The 24,821-nt window shown below is 39.9% G+C and overlaps 2 protein-coding genes across 8 annotated transcripts in view; both read right to left on the bottom strand.

The window, feature by feature from the left end:
* TEX10 (testis expressed 10) overlaps positions 1-1,897 on the bottom strand; it is a 55,592-nt gene extending 53,695 nt beyond the window's left edge. For 2 of the 4 annotated variants that reach the window (XM_039550188.1, XM_039550191.1), the window contains exons 1-2: positions 1,831-1,897; positions 1,172-1,403 (exon numbers count right to left, since the gene is read on the bottom strand). The gene's annotated coding sequence lies outside the window, so the exon portion shown is untranslated. Of the gene's footprint in view, positions 1-921; positions 1,068-1,171; positions 1,404-1,830 lie in introns of those variants that run through there. The other 2 variants (XM_039550190.1, XM_039550189.1) reach the window with 2 other exon arrangements.
* A 1,462-nt stretch (positions 1,898-3,359) lies between these two features.
* Positions 3,360-24,700, bottom strand: LOC104685823. 4 transcript variants are annotated; one of them, XM_039548262.1, is made up of 18 exons: positions 24,036-24,120; positions 23,320-23,397; positions 22,348-22,416; positions 21,857-21,887; positions 20,210-20,269; positions 19,555-19,614; positions 19,164-19,253; positions 18,342-18,478; positions 16,410-16,532; positions 14,849-14,891; positions 13,816-13,935; positions 13,331-13,445; positions 11,273-11,318; positions 10,915-10,974; positions 8,741-8,848; positions 7,644-7,719; positions 6,425-6,622; positions 3,360-3,909 (listed from the first exon to the last, which is right to left on the bottom strand). In XM_039548262.1, the coding sequence occupies exons 2-18, from the start codon at positions 23,368-23,370 to the stop codon at positions 3,896-3,898; spliced, it is 1,401 nt and encodes a 466-aa protein (XP_039404196.1). In that variant the 5' UTR covers positions 23,371-23,397; positions 24,036-24,120; the 3' UTR covers positions 3,360-3,895. The 4 variants fall into 4 exon arrangements, with proteins under 4 accessions (XP_039404196.1, XP_039404194.1, XP_039404193.1 ...); XM_039548260.1 differs by lacking the exons at positions 3,360-3,909; positions 24,036-24,120 and adding exons at positions 3,946-5,627; positions 24,612-24,700; XM_039548259.1 differs by lacking the exon at positions 3,360-3,909 and adding an exon at positions 3,946-5,627.
* Between the last annotated feature and the right edge of the window lie 121 nt (positions 24,701-24,821).

The following is a 24,821-nucleotide window of genomic DNA, read 5'->3' as shown; positions in this document are numbered from 1 at the left end:
TCCCAATTAACTTTAAAAACTTCACAATACAGGTGTGCACACACCCGAACAGAGTCAATTACGTTCTTTCAAAGAAGGAGGCCTGTAAAATATCCTTTCTCCTATTAAAAGCAGTGCATCTTACCTCACAGTAAATGTTCTGGAAATGACTGGTTATCTAAGCTTATCCATTTCCAATTCTTATGTACCACGCTAAATCAAAAGATAAAATCCTTACCAAACCGAAGTCACGTAAACACCACAGTGGCTACACAGTAAGACATCAGACAAAACTGTAAACAGCTGCTGAAATTATTTAACTATTTTAATGAAACTTCTTGCTAGAACAACTGCCTTTTGACACAAACTGCATCTTATGAGGAGAGATTGTGGGAGCTGGGCCTGTTTAGTCTGGAGAAGGCTGAAAGGGAATGTCATTAATGCATTTAAATTTCTCAAAGATGGGTGCCAAGAGGATGGTGCGAGACTATTTTCAGTGGTGCCCAGTGACAGGCTGAGGAGCAATGGCCATACACTAAAATACAAGAAGTTCCACCTCAGTATGAAGAAGAAATTCTTTACTTTGAAGGTATCAGAGCACTCTAACAGGCTGCCCAGGGAAGTCTCCGGAGACACTCCAACCCCCATGGATGTATTCCTATGTCACCTGCTCTAGGTGATGCTGCCTTGGTAGGGGGGCCTGGACTAAATGATGTCCAGAGGGCCCTTCCAAACCTAACTAATCTATGATTCCGTGTATTTTCTTCCCCTGGCCCTCCTCCAACAGGACTGAGCTAAGTGCACCTAAAAGTTTAAGCACTAACACGGTTTTTACAACTCAAAACATCAAAACAACCTTAAATCGATGCAGGATTCCTTTAACATAAAGCAGCATACAGCGCTTTTCAGACACCACTTTAGATGTCACTCAGCCACCCTCACCTCAGGCTCAGTGAAAATATTCAGTTACAGGTTAGCCTCGATGATCCTGGAGGTCTTTTCAAACCAAAAGATTCTCGTTTTACTCCCTCGCAGCTCTCAGGCGGCATTCTCAGGGAAACTCATTACCTTGCTCCGTCAGGAAAATCCTGAGAAACCCGAAAGCAAGGCACACGCCCTAACTAACTCCGCCGATCTGATAAAGATTTCCCCCCGGGCGAGCTCTCTCCCCGCACAGGACAGCGATACTTACGGGCGATCACCTCCGCGCGGCTCCCGCGCCGGCAGCGCATCCCCCGCCGCCGCCACCTGGACCGCACCGCACCGCCCGACCCCGCGCCGCGCACGCCGTACCCGAGAGCCGGAGCGGCCGCTCCTCCCGCGGGTCTAGGCCGTCACGCTGCCTTCCTCGCCGTCCCGGGACATCCTTCGGCTCGTTCTCCGAGCGCCGCTTCCCTCCGCCCCGCTCCAGTCGCTCTACGAGGCTTTTAAATAAAGGCGCGTCAGTGCCGGCCCGGCGCCGGGGAGGCCGCGAGTTCGGCCCCCGGGAGCCCCCGCGGCGGCGGGCGAGGCAGGAGCGGCGGCGGAGAGAAGCCGCCGGGGGAGGTGGGGCAGGGGCGGCGGCGCGCGGCGGAGCCGATGCCGCCGCTTTCCGCGGGAGCGGCACCCGGCCCGCGCCGCGGCGGCTCCCGCTTTTCCCGCCGCCTCCCTGGCGCAGGAACGTGAGGGGAGGGCGGGTCGCACAAAAGGCGGGCGGCCCTTGGCGCAGGGGCAGGGCGAGCGCGGCGGCCCCCGCGAGCAGAGACGGACCGATAGGGACCGCGCCGGGATCGGGATCGGGATCCTGATCCTCCTCCTCTTCCACCTCCTCCTCCTCCTCCTCCTCCCGCGCGCGGCCGCTCGCTCACTCACCAACCACGCGCGCGGCAGCGCCAGCCCCGCTTCCGCCCCCGCCGAGCGCCTGCCCGGAAGCGGCCGCCCACGTGAGCGGCGCCGCCAGCGCCCGCCCCGCCCGCCGAGGGGACGCGCGCTTCCGCCGCGGCCGCGCGCGCTGGCGCCCCCTGCAGGCGGGGCGGCCTCGGGGGTCCCGCCGGTCCCACCGGTCCCTGGCCGGCGGGAACGCGGCGCCAAGTGTTCGGCTTCGTCCGGGATATGGCTTTTCTTGTGTACATCTTCCTCGAGAGGGGAAGAGGAGGGGTAGACGCTGATCTCTTCTCTGTGGTGACCAGCGACAGGACCCGACGGAATGGCCTGAAGCTGTGTCGGGCGGTTTAGGTTGGATAGCGGGAAAAGGTTCTTCATCCAGCGGATAAAGGCTGGATCAGGCTCCCCAGGGAAGTGGGGTCACAGCACCAAGCCTGAGAGTTCAAGAAGTGCTTGGACAATGCTCTCGGGCACATGGTCTGATTCTGAGGTATCCTGTGCAGGGCCAGGAGCTGGACTCGATGATTTCTGTGGGTCTCTTCCACCTTGGTTTATTCTGTGGTTCTGTCTCAGTGTCCCTTCCCCTGAAGTGGGGCTGCACTAGCACCACAGCAGACAACAAGAACGCATTAATGATAACCAGTACTGAGATAAGCCCGAGTCCTGTGAGGAGCAGCTGAGGGAGCTGGGGTTATTTAATCTGGAGGAAAGGAAATGCAGGGGTAACCTTATCGTTCTCTACAACCACCTGAAAGGAGGGTGCAGCCAGCTGTGGGTCGGCCTCTTCACCCAGGCAATCAGTGACAGGATGAGATGACACAGTCTTAAGCTGCACCAGGGGTAGTTTAGGTTGGACATCAGGAGGAATTTCTCCACAGAAAAAGGTGATTAGACACTGGAATGGACTGCCCAGGGAGGTGATGGAGTCATTGTTGTTGGAGGTGTTTAAGGAAAGACAGGAGTGCCACAGTTTAGTTGACATGGTGGTGTTGGGTCATTGGTTAGTGTTCTCAGATGTTTTTTACAACCTAACTGACTGATTCTTCCAGTGAAGGCACTGCAGAGTCAGCATTGGCATTTGAGGTTATTACTATTATTTCACGTGTAGGAGGTTATTATTTCACATATAAACCACCAGGCATGCTGTGCACTTCTGTACATGTGTACCTAGATAAAGCTCGCTGCTCCAAAGGGGTAATGAATTCCCATATCAGAAAGAGAGTGCAAAATTCTGGGAGACCCAGAAAACAACAAACGACGAGGGTGTTTGCATACCTGTCTAGAACAGAGATAGTCTCAATTCACAGCAGGGAGTAACTCTGCAGTTGCACACTCTAAACTTTTCGTTTCTTGTCAATTAACCTGTGAACACCCTTCTCCTTTCCCCTTTTTGCCTTCTGTGAGGAGTAGGAGTTCTGCAGCTTTTTGTTAAAAATAATTTCCTCGAAGCTCTCTGGTCTCAATAAGATGTTTAAAACCAAGATAAAGCTTAAAGGAAAAATAATTTTCTCTTGGTTTAATTTTTCTTGTTATTGCTTAACTTTTAATTTTATTAATTCTCTAGTTACCTCAGAAGTCTGCCTTGCTGTTACTGTGAGAAACCAGAATGTATAATATTAAATACAGTCAACACTATTGTTTAAATAGTATCAGTAAAGATAATGCCTTTTTTTTCCTTACTTTGCAATACTGGCACAAGAAAAACATTAAACCCTGTTTTGGAACAAATATACAGTTTTCCATTAGTATAAAAATACACCAAGCCATCACAAAACAGAGGCAGATACAAGAACAAAATAATACAATGCTTTTTCAGCCTCTATTTGCACCAGGTAAGAAAGAAAAAAATAAAAATAAAAATAATTGTACAGCTGAACAGATTATGTTGGACTGTGTTCTTTGAAAACATTTCCAGAAGCATGCACTTCGTGACTCTTACCCAGTTCAGGCTTCCCAGCTGACTTTGAGAGGTACAGCAGCACGCTGCAGCACACCATTCAACCATTTTATGTCAGTGTGCTACAGATTCGGGGTAGCACACTACTTTTCTTTTTCAGCATGCTCCTCCTGCACCCAAACAAAAAAATCCACCTCAAATCCAAGTTATTTCAACTTAATTGTAACTTTATTTCCACTAGGAATAATTCCACAGTAAGAGGTAAAAGAAGCTGTCCCAGAGATGGCCATTTACAACAGCTGAATATTCTGATTTTATTGTTTTAATACAAAGATGGTTCTGCACTTTGAAAACAAACAGGAAAAAGATGTTTCTATTTTTATTTTCAGAATTCAGAGTTTTAACTGATTAAATACACCTTCTGTAAGCAGGCATTAACACTGTTCCTATACAGAGTAAATGAACTGTAAGAACTCCATCTCTGTTCCATCTCTGTTCCATCTCTGCCTCTGATAAGAACAGATTTAGATGCATTCCAGAAATTCCTCAGAGTTTCTTTAAAACACTGTTTTAATTTGTCTGTATTTTCCTTCCTGTGTCTGTTCATAGAATAAAACTAATACATTTTGTTGTTGCTTTGTCACCTTAGTTTTACTGCATCTTGCATTCCATGGTTTTAAGATGTGAAACCATCAGAATGAGGATTCTCAAATTCCATTCAGATCTCAAAAAAAATTCTAAGTTAACATTAAAAAGTTCATTTGCCATCTGGCCCCAGCATGTCTAAATTATACCAGTATTTGGCTGCAAAGCTGAAGAGCTTTAATTAGAACCACTGAATGCTACCCAGCATCGCAAGCAGGAAGCGAGTTTTAATTACACAACTTCACTTTAAAAAAATATTTTTTCCCAAGCACACTAATTTATAACCATTCAAAACTTTTTTTCACCATCCTACAAAAGTAGAAGTCATTAATATATAGACATGTACATTCAGTCCAAACCAGTACTACTTTAGTTGGAAAAAAGCTCATGTTAAAAGAGCCTGAAGGATGGTATAAGCCACCTTTCATTTTATTCTCATACTGGTAGGATAAAAGAAGACAAAAGATACTTTTGCCACCACATCAGTGCCTCTTAGCTAGAGCCTGGTTACACCTATTGGGATATATCCCTAAATTTGCAAAACACACCTAACTTCTACTGACTTTGCTGAAGCTTCTATGTTCCCTAAATTGGCAATAATCCAGGCACTTCTCATCTCAGCACCAGATTGACAGCACTGACTTTTTGTTATTTTTTAGTCTTATTAAGAAAAAAAAAATGTGGAGACCTGTTCATAACCCTTATATGGGAAAGGGTTTTTGATTACAAAGGTTTTTGAGTCAGGCCCAGCAGCCACAGGGAGTAACTTCTGAGTATTTGTTGTAGGATGAATTTGTACTGCTGAGTGCAGTAGTTCATTCTGCTGATAATTCTTTGTAAAAGAACCAACAATACAAAAAGATCAGACTGTCAATGTACAGTATTTAATAATACTGAAGAAAACAAATTATCTGTTTTAAAAAACTGTTTTAACATGGAAAGAATGAACATGAGCTTTACAACCTTTCCACAACACAGAACTCTCAGCTAAATGGAGAAATAAATAACAAGAATATCAAAACCAAGTTATTAATTTAATTAAAAAAACACTGTACGAAACTTAAACATAACAAAATAAACTCCATTGAGGTCATATGTAGTAAAACAACAAATTTACAGACAGTATATAAAACATTGCTATATTCTCTCTATTAACTACCATGTCACTGTGTGCTGCCATTGCTTGGTCCCCTCAGAGTTCCACTTTCAGTCAGGATCCTTATAACATTCGGAATATCAATTCCTTAGTTAAAGGCAAACAAACAAAACCAGAAAATAAGCAATTTTATGATAAAATTCACTTAAAAACACAAGTTATACTGAAACATTCAGATGCTGAGATGAGTTTTGGATCTTTCCTTATTAAAAGAAAAATACCTGAGAACAATCAGAATGTGTCTGAAAACTGTAAGCTTTCCTACAATGTACAGTGTTCTTTTTTAAACCTTTATGATTCTAAACACACTCTGAAAAGCTTAGAAACGTACACAGGAAACTTCTGAAAAGAGAGCAGTAGCTGACTGAAGATGTGGGAAGGTTTAATAGCTAATGCTTACTAGAAAGTTATAAGCAAAAGAAAGACTACTTGTCTCTGATTCATTATTATTTCTATGTTACTGTGCAAATACAGTTCCTTCAGGGACCAGTAAATAAAATTTCCTTCACTGTTGGTATTCACAAAACTAGCCACTTATAGCACAGAGAAGGTTCTGATTTTTTCTAATAATAATGTGCTTGGTTTTAGTTTACTGTCTCTCTTACTGTAAATGTTACTATGCACAAATGAGAGAAGAATTAAAAAAAAAAAAATCAGCAATTATTAATGCCTTTGTGGGAAGGCAGCTATTCTGAATTACCATTCCTAAACTGGATTCTGCAAAAGTTAAAGGGTGGGAAAAAATAAGTCTCTTCCGCCCTCCTTAATACCTCAAAGTTCTTCAACCCATATAAGTCCTTAATATTTCACAGAGCTAATAGATGATGTTATGTATATTTTTATGTATGTGTGTTTGTGTGTGTATACATGTATATGCAAATTACCTCTGAAAGCTGGATTTGAGGCTGCTATTTTGTGTAGGGTGGCAGTAACTTCCTCAGCATTCATACTTCTTACACTGTTCAAAAATTCAGTCGTGATGTTGTTCTCATACGCTGTTTCCAAAGAGCCAGTTGAAAAGTTTTGGGGTTCATCTTCATTGACTGATAAGAACTGCTTAGCTGATCGGCTGCTTGAGTATTCTAAAGAAGGGAAATACTGTTTTTCAGTAAAAGAGGATTCTGCAGAGCCTACATTACTTATTTCTCTAAATAGGGCTTTTCAAAATAAGCATTTCCAGTCTGGCACAGCAGCATTGCTGGTACGGTTCACATCCAACTTTGCTACGTTTTCAAACAACCAAGAGTCAGGAATGCTTTCCAGTTACAGAAAATCCTGGAGAAACAACGGTGGGGAGGTAGGTGAAAGCTATTTCCATTACACTTACAAAAATGGAATAAAAGTTTCAAATCTCATATATTCTAAGTCACCACAATTTTTGTTATTAGCATTGCAATAACCGAGGTTTTCAAAAGCTAAACTTTCTAGAAAAACTAGAAAATTGACACCATACAGAAAGAAAAAGATCACACAAAATAGCTTCACTAGTATTCTGGCTATCTTGCCTTTCCAAGCATAGGATTGTACTGCCTAGGTTTAAGAAAAATAGCCATTTGTTTGTATCGGAAGGAAATGACCTCCAAGAAATCCAGGATTCTTTGAAAAAATTTCTCAGAAGTACCAAGGCCAAGTAGCTGCAGTATTCAGATATTAGAAAATTATCTATCCTCTACCACATTAACTTTCTACTAACATCTTGATTCAACTACACCTGCAGGAAACATCTCCTCCACCAAGAAGGGGAAAAAAAAATCAGGGGGGAAAAAAAAGGCCAAAGAAACTTTCAAAGTCTCCTTAGAAACAGTTGCCCTTGAACACAGGAAAGTCAGAGTTGGTACTAATTCAATTTCTCCCCAGATTCTACAGTTAAGTAGGATCAATGTTTTTTAATAGTCTTGCCTTTCTAATATCAGTAGAGGATGGGGAAAAAACCCCAAAACTATTAATTTATGCTACTTGACTCTGGCTTTATACTGCTCTTAAACTCTGCTTTTAGAAAAGCAGGAAGAAAAGGCTTACTATCATTTATGCAAGGTTCAGTGTTAAGATTAACCCACATAAAGACTGCAAAGCCAACATGACCAGTGTCAGAGTCGCTAATACCTGCTGGAGTCAGGCTGGACTGTTCTGTGGAATACTCCAGTGCTGCTTCTCCATTATATCCAGCATTTAAGTGGTCCTATGAGTTCAAAAAAAGTTTAGAATCTCATCAGGACAAACTCTTGAAACAATGAACTACTACACTTTTAATGATCACAAACCAAATAAAAGACCAGTGTTTCTGCTATCAAATCTGAAAAATCAAGTATTTCTTTGCAAATCATTGGGTTAATAACTTCTGTGTATACACTGCCCATGGTATGTCCCTACATCTGAAAAAGCTCTGTATTAGGCAATGAAGAGGTAGTCATTGAGCCTAATTCTCAACTTGTCACATCTAAAAAGGAAGCATTTTGCACTCAAAATAAAAGATTTAGTTAAAAAATTACCAGTTGAAAGACCACAGTTTAGAATACTAACAAGGCCTAATGTGGGAAAACATTTTGGTCTTCCACAACTTGTAGTTTAGAAGTTATTTCAGTTAGAACTTCATTGTTTTGTAACATATCAGCAGCCTCAGAGAGGTACTCAAAACACCTCCATATGTACTGCCTGTGTAAAGATAAGTCAGTCACAAGTAACAGCAGAGAGGGGAAAAACTGGGTTTCTAATAGTGGAAGAAGAAGGAGGCCTCAAAAACAACAGTCCAAAGAGTATGACCAGAAGTTGTATAAGAAAAAAAAATCATGTCACTGATGCATGATTGCATGGTGAAACAGAAACAGAATACAGAACAGGAGTGTTAGGCAAGTCAGTAGAGATGACAAAAACCTTAAGTTAGAATTAAAAAGGGGCAAAAGCAGCAGAAAAACTTAGATGTAAGGAAAAGCACGGGAAAAAAGTGACAAGATGATTTTTAGTTTCTACCAACAACAAAAAAATAAACAAGCACCACTGAACAGAAATTATTAAGACTCATCAACAGAAAAGCTAAAATTTAACCCTATCATCACTACCAAAATTCATGTATTTAACAGGCAAAACTTACAATACAGTCTCCACAGCATTTTTGTTTTATTGTATCATCTAAATTAACAAAAATGCACAATCACAGGAATTTACAGGTTTGTAGAACAAAACCAAAACAAAATTCACATTACTTTGTTTGATGCAGCCTGCTGACGATATTCCACCAGAGCGTTTGTGAGAGTCTGTGTAACTTTCAGGATAAATGAAGCATCATCTTCATTCAGTATCTCAAAACTTTGCTAGGGGTAAAAAAAAAAGAAAACAACACACAATAAAACATTTTTCCTCTGAAAAACTGAAGTATCACAATTTATAAACAAACCTGCAGGAACTTTATTTTCTCTATGTCTCTACCCTTCTGTCAGACTTGGCTGAAATTACAAAGCGAATAGAGTTTTTATTTTTAATCCCATAAATGGAGGGCAGGAAGGTGGAATAAAAGAGAATCCTAAGAGAAGGAAGATGCAGCTACAGAACACAATCATTTGAAAAGGAATTACACAAAAATATGCCTGGAAGTACATAGGAGCTAATGCTTTTTCCTTAAGTATTTCGATCTCTTTCCAAGACGTCTGCATACAAATGAATGTGTACACCTTCCCTGAGGCAATATAGTCATAACCCATTTCTCTAGAACAGAGAAAAAAGCCAGAATGCTACTGAATTTAAAACTACATGCTGCCTTGCCTTACATTACCCTTCTTCTTCTTCCCTAAAAGCCTACAGAAAAAGCAGTCTTGAAGCTGTGAAGCTCTACTAGGGGAGCAAGTTCTAGCACCAACAGCACTCACAGAGAGGGCTACATGTGTCACCCTCTTGTCTATACCAAGAAAGTTCTGCTGAAAACACTTCTCTGGGGGCAAAGTAACAGAACTCCAGCTGTGTCCTAACAGCTCAAAGTCTTCTGGATTATAAACAAACACCTTTAAACACTCCAGACAATGGAAAAGAAGTAATAAAAACCTAGCATTAAGTTCATATAAGACTGCGTAATAGGGATATATTACAATTTTAACATGAATAGTATTTATCTCTCCTGGTTTGCACAAGTTATATTTAATGAAGATCTTGCCAAAAGCTATCTGGAAAAAGAAGATTAAACTGTGGCAAGGATAATTTTGCTATGAGGTAATAAAAGAAATATAGTATGGATAATTATTGGACAGCTTTACACAATATGAACAGCAAGTCCAAAAAAGATACCTGTAAAATTACTTTCCACTACATCAGAAACCTTTGAATCCAACAACAACAGAAACACTTAGTGCAGCTTTTGAAAAAATGACTGTAGATGCAAAAATGAACGATTTTCACACTTTCCAAAACAGAACATTGTTCTAATCAATTCCCAACAGTCCTCTTTTCTTCTCAGAGGACAATCATACTAAGCAAGAAGATCCCTCAAAACATTCAAGTTTTATTAACAAGGTGCAACCTCTACACCTAATAATTCCATATAAAAAAAGAGGAAAAAACCATTTTATGATAGTCAATAGTGCCTAAATTACCACGCAGTAGATCAGTCGAGCAACTATCAGTAAAAGATTTTCATAGAGTTTGTCACTGGTGCTTTTATGAAAATCACCATTTCTGTGTGCAAGACCACGACTGTTGTTGATACGTCTAACAACTGGCAACTGACAGTTTTCCACTCTTATTGTTCCTATCACTGGTGTGCATGTGTACATAATACATATTTTCAACAACTGAACAGAACTGTAATGTTCTGACACTTATTTAAGAGAGGGAATAGATAGGTTTTGCAGTTATGGCACTTCGGGCGAGGGCAGGGGGGGAACCCTGTTTTAAAAAACTACTTGCATTTTTTTTCTTAAAAATCCCATCTTTCCTTTCTACATATCTCTGATATTTGTCTTCATTCTGCTTCCTTCCATTACTGAATTCCATCTTTCCAAATTCCTCATCTGAAAATCACAGACCACTTGCAGAAACAAAGGAGAAAAGATGTTTAAAAAGGTCATATTAGCTAAGCATGTAGTTAAGGAGTGAAGATAAGATATAGTTGAAAAAAAAGGATTTTCAATACAAGGCATTCCTCTGATAGTAAACCAACACTGGCAAAAACATGTCTAGAAACTTGAGAAACAATAGATACATTATAAATTCAGTGACATTAATTTTATTCTGAATCCTGCTTTCTGACAAAATGGTAATCTGTTAGATTACCAGACTGCCAACATTCTGCCTTTCATTACTTGCTACATATTAGACTTAGCAAACCAGTGATTTCTTTTTCTATTTTTTTTTCCAAAAATTACCTTGCAAGGTAAGATTTAACACTCACCAAATAACCCAACAGCTCTTCTTGACTAGTGAATTCTTCAGGATTTGCTGTAAATTCTTGCTGTTTAACATAAAAAAAGAGGTCCTGAGATCTATTCTATTCAGTAAATACAAATAAACAGTAGTAATTATTGTTACTCTAATATTCAAATTGTTTGTGCTGTTATGAAATGTGTACATAGGTTTTCATAACAAAGTAGGAAAAAACTTTGTTGTCAATAGTTTTGCCTTAGTAACTTGTAGCTAATTTATTGTCAATAATATTAATTTGAATAAGCAAACACGACTGCCAATCATATATTAATTATTTCTCCAACTATTTGGAAACTGGAGTAACCCATTAACAGAAAAATATTCACCTCAGCTTCCTTGTTTTCTTCCTCTGATTGTTTATTCGTCTCACACCTTAAAATAGAATAAATAAAACATTCAGTTGGCTGATCCAGCAAAAATGTGTAGCCAGCCAATAACTGGTAATTTCAGAGTGTGTCAGAAGTTCTGACACACTCTGAAAGAAAGGTCACATATAATTTCCTCAGAGAAATCTCAGTCATTCCAGATCATCAGAAAAATTATTTATGGGGTTTGTTTTTTTCTTAGTGTGATTATCTAGAACATAAGTTCTAAAACCCAGAGTTAATAAAAAAGCTTGATATTGGTAGTAATAGCTGTAAGGTTTTTGTATGCATTGCAGTAAGACAAGGCTCCTAATTACAGTAGGATTTTTATCAGCACTTCACAAACTTGCTTTTGAAAAAATTCAACTATTAAAAATCAGTTTTACAATGCAGCCACACAAATACTGGTATACAAAGATTCACATGGCTAAACATTCCTATGCCATATTTGTGCTGTTCTGCCATTACAACTACTATTGATACATTCTATCCCTTTGCAAGCCCAGGAACCAGGGATGAGAGCGGCTGGGTGTTTCTTAAATTAACAAAACCATACGACTGCCAAGCCTAAGCCCTCCCCTGCCTTGAAATGTTTCTTAGGAACCAAAAGTTTAGTAAAAGCAGATGATGATAAAATAATTTAAACCTTCAGATGACTGTTTGTTCAGAAACTTAACTACGAAGAAATAAGGAATCACAGAAATTCTCAGATAGATATTACAGAATCTTTAAGAGGAAACATCATTTGGCTGCTTGCTGCCAATTAGAATCTGATATTAATTCTTTTAAGAAACTATATATCGAGTTCATATCTCTCAGTAGTCTCACAAAAATAAATAGTAAAGTAACAAGCTGAAGTCCTAATTTAGTAACTAACTTCCAAGTCAGTCTCTCACCGAAACACCTGGCTGCTCATAATCACCCAGGACCTATCTGAATCAGATTAAAAGAATAACATTAAATGATTTTCCAAAGGAAGCTGTTCTTAATATTTAAAAGAACAAGACTGCACAATGAGGATCAGTACCAGGTAGAAATAGACCTCAGCATCTCCAGATGTGGATAGCTGAGCTTTCATTCATTTCCTATTCTTCGTGTTTTCACAAACTAGTTCTGATTCAGAACTGTTGGTTATTTGAAAGCCAATAAATAAACACAAAGATTCATAAACCTGGACTTGAATTTGGTTTCAACTGATTGTTTTCCATAATGGTTGCTCCACAGAGAGGCAGGTCCTACAAAAATGTCAGGAACATGAAAATTTCTCCTTTACAAGCAGAAGGTGTTAGCCCTCCATGTCTGGGAGAGAGATTACTGGTTTGAACTCAAAACACATTCCAAGGGAATGTCATTAAGAGCAAAACCAAGTAACTAAATTGTTGGAACAAAACTCCTGCGTTTGGGCTGATGCATGTATATCCCTTACTGAATGCCTTCCTGTGGTTCCTGGTGCTGCACAAAGATGACCCATGTTGGAGATGTTCTCCTCACACAAAGGCTGACAGCTCAAATTGAACTCACAGCGCTGTTACTAATAAGATGCTCACAAGCAGCCAAGCACGGTTTCAGCATTTTAGAACACAATTATTCTTTTAGGACACTTACTGTTCCTCCACAAAATCATTTGTAAAGAAGAAACCCCAATTGTTACAGCTGTTACTGATTGTCTTTCCCTTCCAAAATCAGTTCATCTACTACCCTAATTATCTGATATGAAGCTGTAACAGAGGCAGTTTTAAACCATGAGGAAATGTTCTTTCTGAACATTTTCAGCAGCACATGACAACTATACCTTAAGGATAATAGATAAATACGAAAGCCAATTGCATCCCGAGCAAAGTCTGAGATCACTTTACATACACCAGGTTTTCTGTTGATGACAGAAGTTTACAGCTGAGCACAATTTCAGAAGACATGGATTTTACTATGCAAATCCAATACAGACAATTGTCATGTACAACATTTTCCTTTAAGTTAATTTAAGTGGGTTTGAAGGTGGTGGTTTTTTGTTTCTTTTACCTTTCTGAATTGTTGCCTTTGCTGCTTTCAATAGCATTATTAGGTTCAACATTTTCATCTGGTTTTGTCTGTTCTTTCTGCCTTTCTTCATTCTCCTCTTGAACATTATTTTCATCTAAAACAATAAAAAAGTATACTAAGTAATGTTTTTCCAATGTTTTAATTTAAAAAAATATTCTAAACAAAGAATACTTCTAAAGACAACATCAATAAAACCTAAGGGTGGAAGTAAGGTATCTTGTGAAGAAATAAAATAAAAACAGAACCTAAAAAAATCAGTAGAAGTAGAATGTTTTCTTTACAAACACTGGGATTATTCTTGCCTTTGCCACGGACCCCAAGGCCATCCACACAACTGTGCAAATTCACCTCTGTTACTCAGCTGTGGAAGCTCTATGTGGAACAGGCACATACAGAGTAAGTAACTCATGCACTGGTGAAAGTTAAAAAAAAAAAACATTAAAAGCAACCATTTTCCCTCTTACCTTCAGTAGGGTCTGTCAGCTCCCCATCTTTATTTTTATTATCTGTTTTTTCTGCATTACTAAGGGGCATATCCACATGCTGAACTTTAGCTTTTGAAGGGCTGTCATCTGCATTGAAAACTAAACAAACACGCTTGAAATGTAGCACAAGAGACATTACCTTAATAGAGGATGGTTCTACTACTGCACTTTGATTTCACCTAGCTCTGTTTCTGTGCAATAGTACTTACAAACACCAAGAATAATCTTATAAGCATTATTATGTGACAGCATATTAAATACTAACTACAAATCAGCAACAAAATTTAAGATATTTTATGCCCTGGTTATAATTACATGCATTTCTTAAAATATGTAAATATTATAAATGTAGTAGAATGCCACAAAGTCACATGCAAAATTAGACACATTAACCAAGAGGTTACAATCAAGGAATCTAATTTGAATAGGACTCAATTTATTTCAAACCACTTTCCTAGATTCAAAATGGCTATTTTTCCTCTTTGGAGTACGACGCTGCTAATCAAGATGATCTTCTTACTTCTACTGAGCTATTTTAAGGTACCATTCACATACTGATATACATTAAAATTAAGTACTTTAGTTTCAAATCCAATCTTTATTTTTCATGCAATGAGAATGAAGGTCTCATAGCAAGTTTTAGCCATTTCCTCAAGTGGCATGCAGTCATACTGTCTGTCCACCTGGACAACATTGTACTACAATGACTTTTAAAACATTAAACTGAGTGGGGAGGTCTCACTGATACCACATTCCTATAATTTTGTGAGTATCAATGCCTAGTAAAACAGAAAATTTTCTTCCAGAGATAAGAGGTATGGCTGTGCTTTAAAAATTCTGCATGGCTTTCTGAACTGGAGATTAAATACAAGCATAGAGCCCCAACCTGCTCCTTTTGTCCAGTTCACCAAAATGCTGGTATCTGGCACTGCAGAGACTACCCTGGTCTGATTTGGATCAAAGGAGGACCAAATTAGAAATGGACAATTTACACCTCACTGAGCACACTTACATTCTTGCCATTTCCTCCTCATTGTTGGAACACCTGTAACAACCTAAAAATAAAACCCACTTATGTTAGTTATTTTGTGGATAAAATCATTCCACAGATATTTCATCAGCATTAATTTTTTTTTTAAGAATATACGACCAGTAGTGTAAAACACATGTGTGTATATCCCTTAATGGACATTCAAAAAGTCAATAAATTAGTTACCTGGACACTTAGTTACCACAAATAAATTTCTTCTAGAGCTTAAAAAAAAAGAAAATTAAACAGCTGGTTTCAAAAGATATAGCAGTAAAATTAAACCAGGTTACACATGCTTTGTTTAAAAATTCCTTAAATAGAGAATGGATTTGCTATGGATGTAATAAACTACCTAGAAAAACAAAAAGGTCTACAAAATACAGATGGAAGTAAATATTTCCATATGCATGGATATAAATCTCAAGTAAAATAAACCATCTCAAGTCAAGAAGAAATATAAGCAGGTCAAGTGAAAAAGTTGCTGCCAACAGTCAGCTGCTTCTCTTTTTAAACAGAGGTTAAAAATGAAGGATATGCAGACAGAATGGATTTGACAGTCTGAAATCTCTCCCTTCTGGAGCAGGGAGCTCTAGAGAGAGCAGTTGTCCCTTGACCTGATCTTCCGATATTCCCATAACTGTTTTTTATCAGAAAAAGGTAGGATTAGAGCAGGCTCTTATCCTTGAGCCTAAGTGTGATGGTATCACACAGAAAGAAACACAGGTCTTTTTCCAGATGGGCAGGACATCACCAGCTTTAACAGAGGAACCTTGGGAACTCCACTTTAAAAGGAGACATCTGTGCACATTAAGTAGCATTAGCAAGGGATCTTGTCAAGAAACGCTGCTTAACAAGCAGGATGCTGACAGAAATCGAAGTTGATGGGGAAAACAAATTTAATGTGTACCACGAAGAATAGTGAGCACCTCAAGAAGGTGTCATGAACCAGCATGGAAAGGTACACCTCAAGAAGAAACTTCACCAATATCCCGTCCACATAAAGGTATTATAAATACCACTGCAGTGCAAGTATCAGCACAGAGCAATATGAAGATATCTCCACATGAATGTATTTCTAAAGGTGCAGCTTCCTAAGAATTTAAACTTGTGGTGCTTCTGCAATCACATGTACTGCTGATAATCTCATGTCAATCTGCAGATTCCCACACTTCCATCTGTACTGTCAGAAATTTTACCTGGCTCCCCTGAGAATTGCCATGAGCTGCTAACGAAGCAGAAACTATTCAGGAAAGTTATAAAGGCAGTTTCCTAGCATCAATGAAACAACTTATTTTACAGACACGCAGAGCTGAGAATTGATTAAATATTAGTATATCTATTTTGCATTATTTGTGCACTCAGGGAAATTTTGTCCAGAATAATCCTGGAAGAATTACTAAAATGACAAAAAGCACCTGTAATAAAGGTTAAAAAAAGCAAGATTTTCCTACCATCCAAAGCAAATCTGCCCACTGTAATGGAAATTACATTCTTTGTTTCTTTATTAAATATAAAGCTCCTGGAATTCTTAAGAGAAATGTACCTGTATTTGTTTTCTTCCTTCTTTCTTCTCAATTGTTAATCCAACTTGCCTAACTCTTCTGTTCAGTTCAGAGCCTTTACCCTTAACTTCATCAGATTGTGCTATCTCTGGATAATGTTGTCTCTAGAAAATAAATGCAAGTCCTTAAGTCACAAAACTCCAGCACAGTTAATAATCATGGGAGATAAATCAACTTATACATATACATTAACAGAACTTACTAAAATGGTTATGCATAGAATCACAGAATAATTTAGGAAACTAAAGCCAAATCTTCAGCTCAGAACAGGGCTGACTCTGAATGCTGAATTGGTTGCATAGGGCTTTGCCCGCTTGGGTCTAAAAACCTCTGGGAAGAGAGATTTCCCCCTCTCTGAACAACCTGTTCCAATGCTTGACCACCCTCACAGCAAAAAACTTCATGTCAAGTAGGAAAATCCTGTTTGAATTTATGTTCCTGCCAAGCAGCTCCAAAAAGGGTCTGGTTCTCCCTTCTCAATAACATCCTCTGAGGTACTGGAGGGTTACTGTTAGATCCCTCTGACACTTTTTCTTCTCCAGCCAGAAGAAACCCAATTACCTTAACTTCTCTTCATGGTACAAATGTGCTTCAGCCCCCTGACTATCTTGGCAGCTCTCCTCTGGACTAGCTCAATTTCATAAATAGCTTCCTTTCTGCAGTACACTGAACACAATACTCTGGATATGGCCTAGCAAGGATCAAGAACAGGGGAATAATCACTTCCTTTGATCTACTGGCTGTCCCCTTGTTAGTATAGCTCAGCTTGCTGTTAGCCTTCACTGACACCAAGGTACACTGCTTATCTTGAGCTTGTTATCCACCAGGACCCCCAGGCTCCTTTTTTAGCAGAGCAAATTCCAGGCATTTAGTCTCCTGCCTTTTCCACTACCTAGGGTTAATCCAGCTCAGGTGCACGACTTAAAATTAATCCTTCATGAATTATTATATTTTTATAGTATTTAGGAATTTAACAGAGATGCAGTTAACAAGTGTAAGATTCAGAACTGCAGGAAACAGTTCCAAGTAAGCAAGAAATATAATAGGTGAGAACACCAAAACTCAGCATGTACGTCTGAATCAATGGCCAGAAACAGCATGGTGTTTATGAAAGACATCACTGCAGATTCACAGCAGCACACCCAACATTAGGCGTAAAACTGCCCCAAAATACTATGTGAACTCAGCTGTCTATGACTTCAGGATATGTGGAATATAATACCAATTTTGAGACTTTTATGGGAAGTATCAAAATACTTTTCAGAATATTGCTTTCTCAGTTTGGTAAAGCCCCCCTTAAGCCAGTATACTCAAGCAAACATTCAAAGAGTGGACAGCCTAATTTCCCTAAACATATTGAAAATAATAATGTATTTGAATGTTTGTGAGCTGTCATGAACCTCAAGAGCTTTGCCAATTGTCATAAAACAGGCCACAGAACTCACAGGGCTTGCCTAGCCTCAAAACAGAATACGAGTTGGGTTTTTTCCCCCTGATTCCAAGTCACAGTATCTAATAATTTAATTAGTATGTATCATGTTAATTTATAATTATGCTCCTTTTAAAGCATCTGAAAGATGGAATAGTTTCTTCATTGATCCCATTCTTTTACGTAATACAAAAATCAGTCAAAAATCTACTTCTAGTCCATTTTAGCTATAGATTTCATTACTGGTTGACCAAAACAGAATAAACTAAACACTCAGTGTCAAGCAATGGAGAGACATACACATTATTGATGAGAAGAATTTTAAGTATATTCATCACAGTTGCATAATTGCAATATAAAGATTTTCACAAAAGCTTATGTAAAACCTTCATTTTAATTTTTTAAAAATCAAAATATGACTAAAAAATTCTCTCCTTAAATCATTACATTGAAACAAACAAACAAACAAACAAAAATAACTTACCAAGTATGCCAGTCTGTGCTTGGAGCCACAAACATGCATGAACATGTTACTCAGTCCTGTTTTACAGTAGCACAGTTGACATTCATAGAGAAAAGGAACATTGTCTTTTGTTCGGTATTCTATTATGTAATTAAGTCCTGTATTGAAAAAAAAAACCCAAACAACTTAGGAAATTTCGTGTTTGCTGGAACAAATCATCAGCGCTGGTTGCAAAAGCACTGATTTTAAAGCACTGACATATAAGGAAAAGATTACTACTGCATGTCAAATACATCAGTGAAGACTTCTAGAACCATCAGGTATTTTATCTTTTGGGTGGCTAGACTTTTTGAATACCAAAGGTACAAAACTGATTTTTTTAGGATGCCTTATTTTTACCACATAGGACTCACCAATTTCTTAATAAATAATCTAAAAAAATAATAGCGACAATTATTTTTTAACTATTTAGAAGGGAATGTATTTTAATATATGGCCCTAATTGTTTCTTCTGTCAACTCCTATCTGCTTTCCCTCCACTGAATGGGTAGTTAAATTGCAAAGAGCCACACTGATCTTTTAAGTTAAAGTTCATTTCTGTCATATCACTTTAGATTGTTTCTAGAGAATATTGTCAACATGAGATATCTAATCAAGTATGTTCCAGGCCAAATCCAATGGTTTTGTCACTAAGATCCATCACTTCCATACCATACTATTGGGTACTCAGTGTAACCACAAGAAGATTTTATTACACACTGCCTAATTTTACATTTTAAAAACTAATCTATACTCTTTAAAGGTAAGCATCACAAAACCAATTACAGTCTTAAAAGCCCTTACCAAGTGCAGGTTCTGAATCTTTACATGTATTAAGCTGTTCTTCCAACGTCTGTCCATGATATGACGTGTCCTTCTCTGGCTCAAGTGGCACTGTAAGAAATTCACATACATGTGAATCCCTGCTCATACATGGTCCCATATGACAAATTACATCAGTTATTATAAAACATTATCCCCCCAATCTTATTTTCACTCTCTTTAAAGCATTTGGTTTGCAAAAATTAAGTATTATTACAAAATATTACTGCAGATTGAAAGTACAATGAACAGAAATGAATTCCCAATGACCTGCTAAGATCTAGATATCACCTGTAATATTGTACCTCAACATTTTTAATTTCTTCCACTTTTTTTTCGGGGAGGTGTGAGGGGAGGCATTAAATATTCTTACCAAAATCAGGAAGTTTCCCAGGTGTTTTCACTTTCTTCCCTAAGCAACTTCCTGTTTTAACTAAAACAAAAAAAATAACAGCAACAATAACAACAATAACAACAACAACAACATAAAAAACCAAGGAAGAAAACAAAAGAAAACAAAGAATCCGACAGAAGTGGAAATAAAATTGTTAGTACAACTTAAAGAACAATTTGGTAAAATAACTGACTACTTTGAAAAAAACTCTTTGAGCTTTTGTGGACATGAGAAAACTAAGCCATGTTTAGTTTTGAATGTGCTAAGAGATTCTTCTCATGGATTCACAGACCATTCTGAGTTGGAAGGGACCCACAAGGATCATCGAGTCCCACACCAGTCCCTGCTCATACATGGTCCCACATGACAAATTAAGTCAGTTATTATAAAACACTACCCCCCCAACCCTATTTCCACTCTCTTTAAAGCATTTGGTTTGCAAAAATTAAGTATTATTACAAAATATTACTGCAGATTGAAAGTACAATGAACAGAAATGAATTCCCAATGACCTGCTAAGATCAATATTACAGGTGATCTAATTATCACCTGTAATATTGTACCTCAACACTTTTTATTTCTTCCACTTTTTTTGGGGGGGGGAGGTGTGAGGGGAGGTATTAAACATTCTTACCAAAATCAGGAAGTTTCCCAGGTGTTTTCACTTTCTTCCCTAAGCCACTTTCTGTTTTAACTAAAAAAAAAACAAAGAAGAAAACAAAAGAAAACAAAGAATCCGACAGAAGTGGAAATAAAATTGTTAGTACAACTTAAAGAACAATTTGGTAAAATAACTGACTACTTTGAAAAAAACTCTTTGAGCTTTTGTTGACATGAGAAAACTAAGCTATGTTTAGTTTTGAATGTGCTAAGAGATTCTTCTCACAGATTCAGAGACCATTCTGAGTTGGAAGGGACCCACAAGGATCATCGAGTCCTGTACAAGGACTGAACCCATGACCCTGGTGTCACTAGCACCATGCTCCAAAAGATTGACAAAAAACACTCACACCAAACAACAACAAAGTTATTTTATGTCAGGTAATTCAATGAAGCAGTCAGAGAGGAAGATCAATCAACCTCAATGTCTCTAAATATTTCAGGGCATCCAGGAATTTCAGGGTGTTTATTTCAGCAGCATACAGCTGCTAAATATTTCACCAGTTACATTTCCTTTACAATCCAAACAAAAATTCCCAGATCACGAAGGTCCAATGACTATGTCTAACTTGAACAACAACTTTCAAACTGAATAAGAGCAGTGCACTGTAGAAACCTGTAAATACATTCTGGAGCATCATGAAACCAAAGTAGGAAAAAAATGGTGAACATAGTTAGACCTTCACTCCTTCTGGAACTAGAGCAGTTCATCAAGACTCAGGGTAGGTTTAATGATTTATTAAACCTATTAAAAGTATTAAAAGTATCTTAATTAACTGAAGCAAATTAAGCCCTTTTCAAAAACAAATATAAAGTATATACAGTATTTCTACATGCTTTAAGAAGCATAGCTTTTTTAAAGTATATTTTAAATTTTGAAGGTCTCTAACATCTTGAATTCTTTAGGGTTTCTCAATATTTTAATGTAGATGATTTTTAGTATTCTAGCTAGTGCTTGTTGATCAACTTTGCATACCTCTCGCTCACATTACTGATTGACTAGGTAGTTATATAATTAAAAAACACAAGACAAGTCTTAAAACACAAGTCTTGAGAAAGTTGTGAAAAGGTTCGCTTTTTGTAAAATTTAAAAAAAGTTTAATAAAAGGGACAATTAGGAGACAACAGCAAAAAGGGTATTACGGCCAGGTGCTTTGGCAGGGAGCCCAAAGCACACCTCTACATCCAAAAGATCATCTTTAAAAGTACATCTCTTATTGCATATTCATCACAATCATGCACGATTCATAAATTCTTTGGAGTTTCTGTGCATCATCCCATCAGCCTTATCTTCTTCCTCGGCTGCATTCCGTCTCTGCTCCCTCCCTAAAGTCTTCTCTTTGGTTTCTAGTTTTCTTCTTCTCTGATAAGATACTCCAGGAATGTGAAGACTTTTTCTGCCTATCTTTACTAAATTGACTACATAGACATCCTACATCATGTATTACATTACAGAACCTAGGTAAAGTTTTTTCTAACATTATGTAACATGCGAAAAGCCAACACCACAATATATTCATAACAAAGTCTTCTTCTCATTTGTTTCATAAATAACTACATTGGGGTGGGGAGAAAGAAGCAGGTATAGAACGTAGCAGGAAGCAAAAAATCTTGCACTTACCCATGCCATGAGCTTTCAAGGCTTCCTCAATCTAAGTTACCAAGTCATCAAACAACAAAGAAGAAAGACACTTAAGAGTCAAAAATCAACAATGCAAAGCTTACATTATATATAAAATAAGTTAGATTAATGCCAACAGCATAGACTATCTGAGGTGAACAATTACATGAAAATTAAAACAGAAAAACATCCTTCTTTTCCCTGGAGATTGTCTATGATTTAAGTAATTCCATTCTGCCTGTATTAACAGCCATGTATTCTCATGTATTTTCTTTACAGACATACAGTTGTAACATCTTCTGACAGGACTAATGTACAAAACCAAGTTCTACTTCATCGTGGTAAACAGGACAGTAAATCAGCAAAACTAGTTAAATATCTGAAATTATATGTTTCAACACCACATTAAAAACTACATTCCAAACCCCATACTCTATTGCTAAATAAACTGGTAAAATCTGACAAAAGGTGCATTCAAAAACTGATCTTACCGTCTTGTGTTTTGCTCCAAGGAAGTGAGTCTGCAAGTTTAGTGCAGAAGAACACCAGATTTTGCAAATCTAGATTAAAGAGAAGTATTTCTAGCATTGCACACAGACCAAGAGAAATAAAATACCACTGATATCAAAGAAGATCTACTATTGAACTGTTGGTATAGGTAAGTTCTACAAAAGTACTACTACTTCAAAGACAAACTGGAGCAGCCTCCTAAAACTGAATTTTATAAGGCCCCAAGACCACCAAAACACAGTGGAATGAACCGGAATCTCCCCATCACGTCAGAAATTCTGGTATCTCCAGAACTCTGCAGCCATCTCATCACACTTTTTGTGTGGGCGCATGTGGATAAGTGAAGACAGATCCAAGATCTTCCTCACACACTCTCAACCAAGCATGAGCCAGAGGCACAGCACAATAGTGACAAGCCAGGACACCTGCCTAAGGTGAGCCAGCTCTCCTCAGTGCTGCATCCACACTAACACAATTACTCTGAGCAGTTTGGGACCTGCCTCTCTCACTTCGGAAAACTTCCCTATGACAGCTGCTCTGTGCCCAGGCCAGTTCAGAATGGAAGCAGACTAGGTTTAAATTCACATGCATGAACAGCAGCAGCCTAAATAGTTCCTTCTCCTCTAAAAATCCCAATATGCTTTAAAAAAAAAAGCAATAAACCTGACAACCAGAGCAATTGGGATTTTTTTTTTCTGAACAGGAGCTGCATTTAATCATCCCCTTTTAAAAAGAATGCCTTTATTTAGAAACATAATATTATTAAAGTTAATTTTAATAAGTCGATTCGTAACACACATCCAAGTCAAGCATGACAAAGACAGCAAAGTAAGTTCAGCTCCAGTGCTATTTATCAATCTTGCTCAAGAGAAAAAGGAACACTTGGTTTAGGACAACTTTGTTCCATCAAAATCACTTTGTATTAGTTACAGTTTTCAGTAAGTAATACTTACATTGCAGTAAAAGGGGTTTACTTGCTTCTTTATTTCATTTTCAGGGTCCATATTCAGTCTTTAGATGATAAAAATACTCTAGGAAAATTGCAGAAAGATTGCAAACTGTTGTTTTAGCTTCACAAAATTATTTACATTTTTGTTCCGCCTATATGAGGGTTAGGCACACTCCAGCTTTAATTTGTGCCTCGTCTTGAGTTATATTCAACCTTTAAATCTCCAGGCTAATGATCCTATTTTCAACTCGGGAGCAGAACTACAGCATGGAAAGAAACAATTGTTCTCCGAGACCTTCCCTCGGGAAACATTAACGTCACTAGAAGATTACGCACACCCTGAAACAAAAACTAATCCGGACCATTTCAAGCTTCCCCCTCCTTTCCTGGGATAGGACTGCGCGCAGGGGCTGGGACAGACGACACACATATTGGGAACAGCCAGCACGCAGCGCCCGAGGCGTGCCTTGGGAACAGGAGGCGTACGGCGGGGTTTGGGAAGAGGACACGCTCCCACCCGGACCGCGGGGGCGAAGGAAGGCGGGAGGAAGGGAGGGAAAGGAAAGGAAGCAGGGAGGCCCGGAGCTCCAACCCCACGCCAAGAGCGGCGCCATGCGGGAGAGCGCCCTTCCCGGCACTTTCAGCCCCGCCGGGGAGGACACAGACACCTGCTGCCGCCGGAGCCGGGGACACCTCCGGCCGCCGCGGCACCCAACTCACCCCGGGGGCCGGGCGCGGCAGGGTCCGCGCCCGGAGGAGCTGAGGGCGCTCCCCGCTGCCGCACCTGCGCCTGCCACCGACCCGTCCTCGGCGGGATCTGCGTCACGTCAGGCGCAGAAGGGGCGCGGGAGGGTGGCAGGAGCCCGGCCGTGCCGGGGCACGGCAGCGCGCGGTACCGCGGGCCGGGAGCTCGGCGCCGGCGGGAGGGGACGGGGACGGGGCGCGGCGGAGCGGCCGCCGCAGCACCCCGGGCCCTTCCCGCGGCCGCCGCTGGGGGCGCTGGCGCGCAGGCGCGTCGGCCGCCGGGCGCTGTCGGAGGTAAAGCCCGAGCTGGGTCCGCGGCCGCCGCACCGGGGCGGGGATTCCCCATCCCGCTCCGCTCCGGGGCCGGAGGATCGGGATGCGGGATGGGCACGCTGCGCTAGGGACCTGCGTCCCGGGAGCTCCGCCCGCGCCCGGTGCAGGCGGGCCCGCCCACCCCCTTTCCTGGCGCCCGCTGGGTGTTCGCACGCCGCTCCCACAACACACACACACACACGCATCTCCCGCGGCCGCCTCCCCGCAGTGCCGCCGCACCTGCAGGCTCGGGATCGCCGGGGCCCGGTGTCCCCGCGGCACGGCCGTGTCTCCCGCGGGAGAGGCCGGCGCCGCGCCGCCCGTGGGCGGGAATCCAGCGCGGGGTTTGCGGGGAGCTGGAGGGAGCGGTGCCGGGCGACCTGCGGGCGGGAGGTGAGGGAGGCGGGGAACGAGGGAGGGAGGGAGCCGAGGGGCGCTTTGTTAGGAGCA

Source organism: Corvus cornix, chromosome 2 (assembly GCF_000738735.6).
Source record: "Corvus cornix cornix isolate S_Up_H32 chromosome 2, ASM73873v5, whole genome shotgun sequence".
Classification (NCBI taxonomy): Eukaryota; Metazoa; Chordata; class Aves; order Passeriformes; family Corvidae; genus Corvus; species Corvus cornix.
This window is presented reverse-complemented; position numbering and strand designations above follow the sequence as displayed.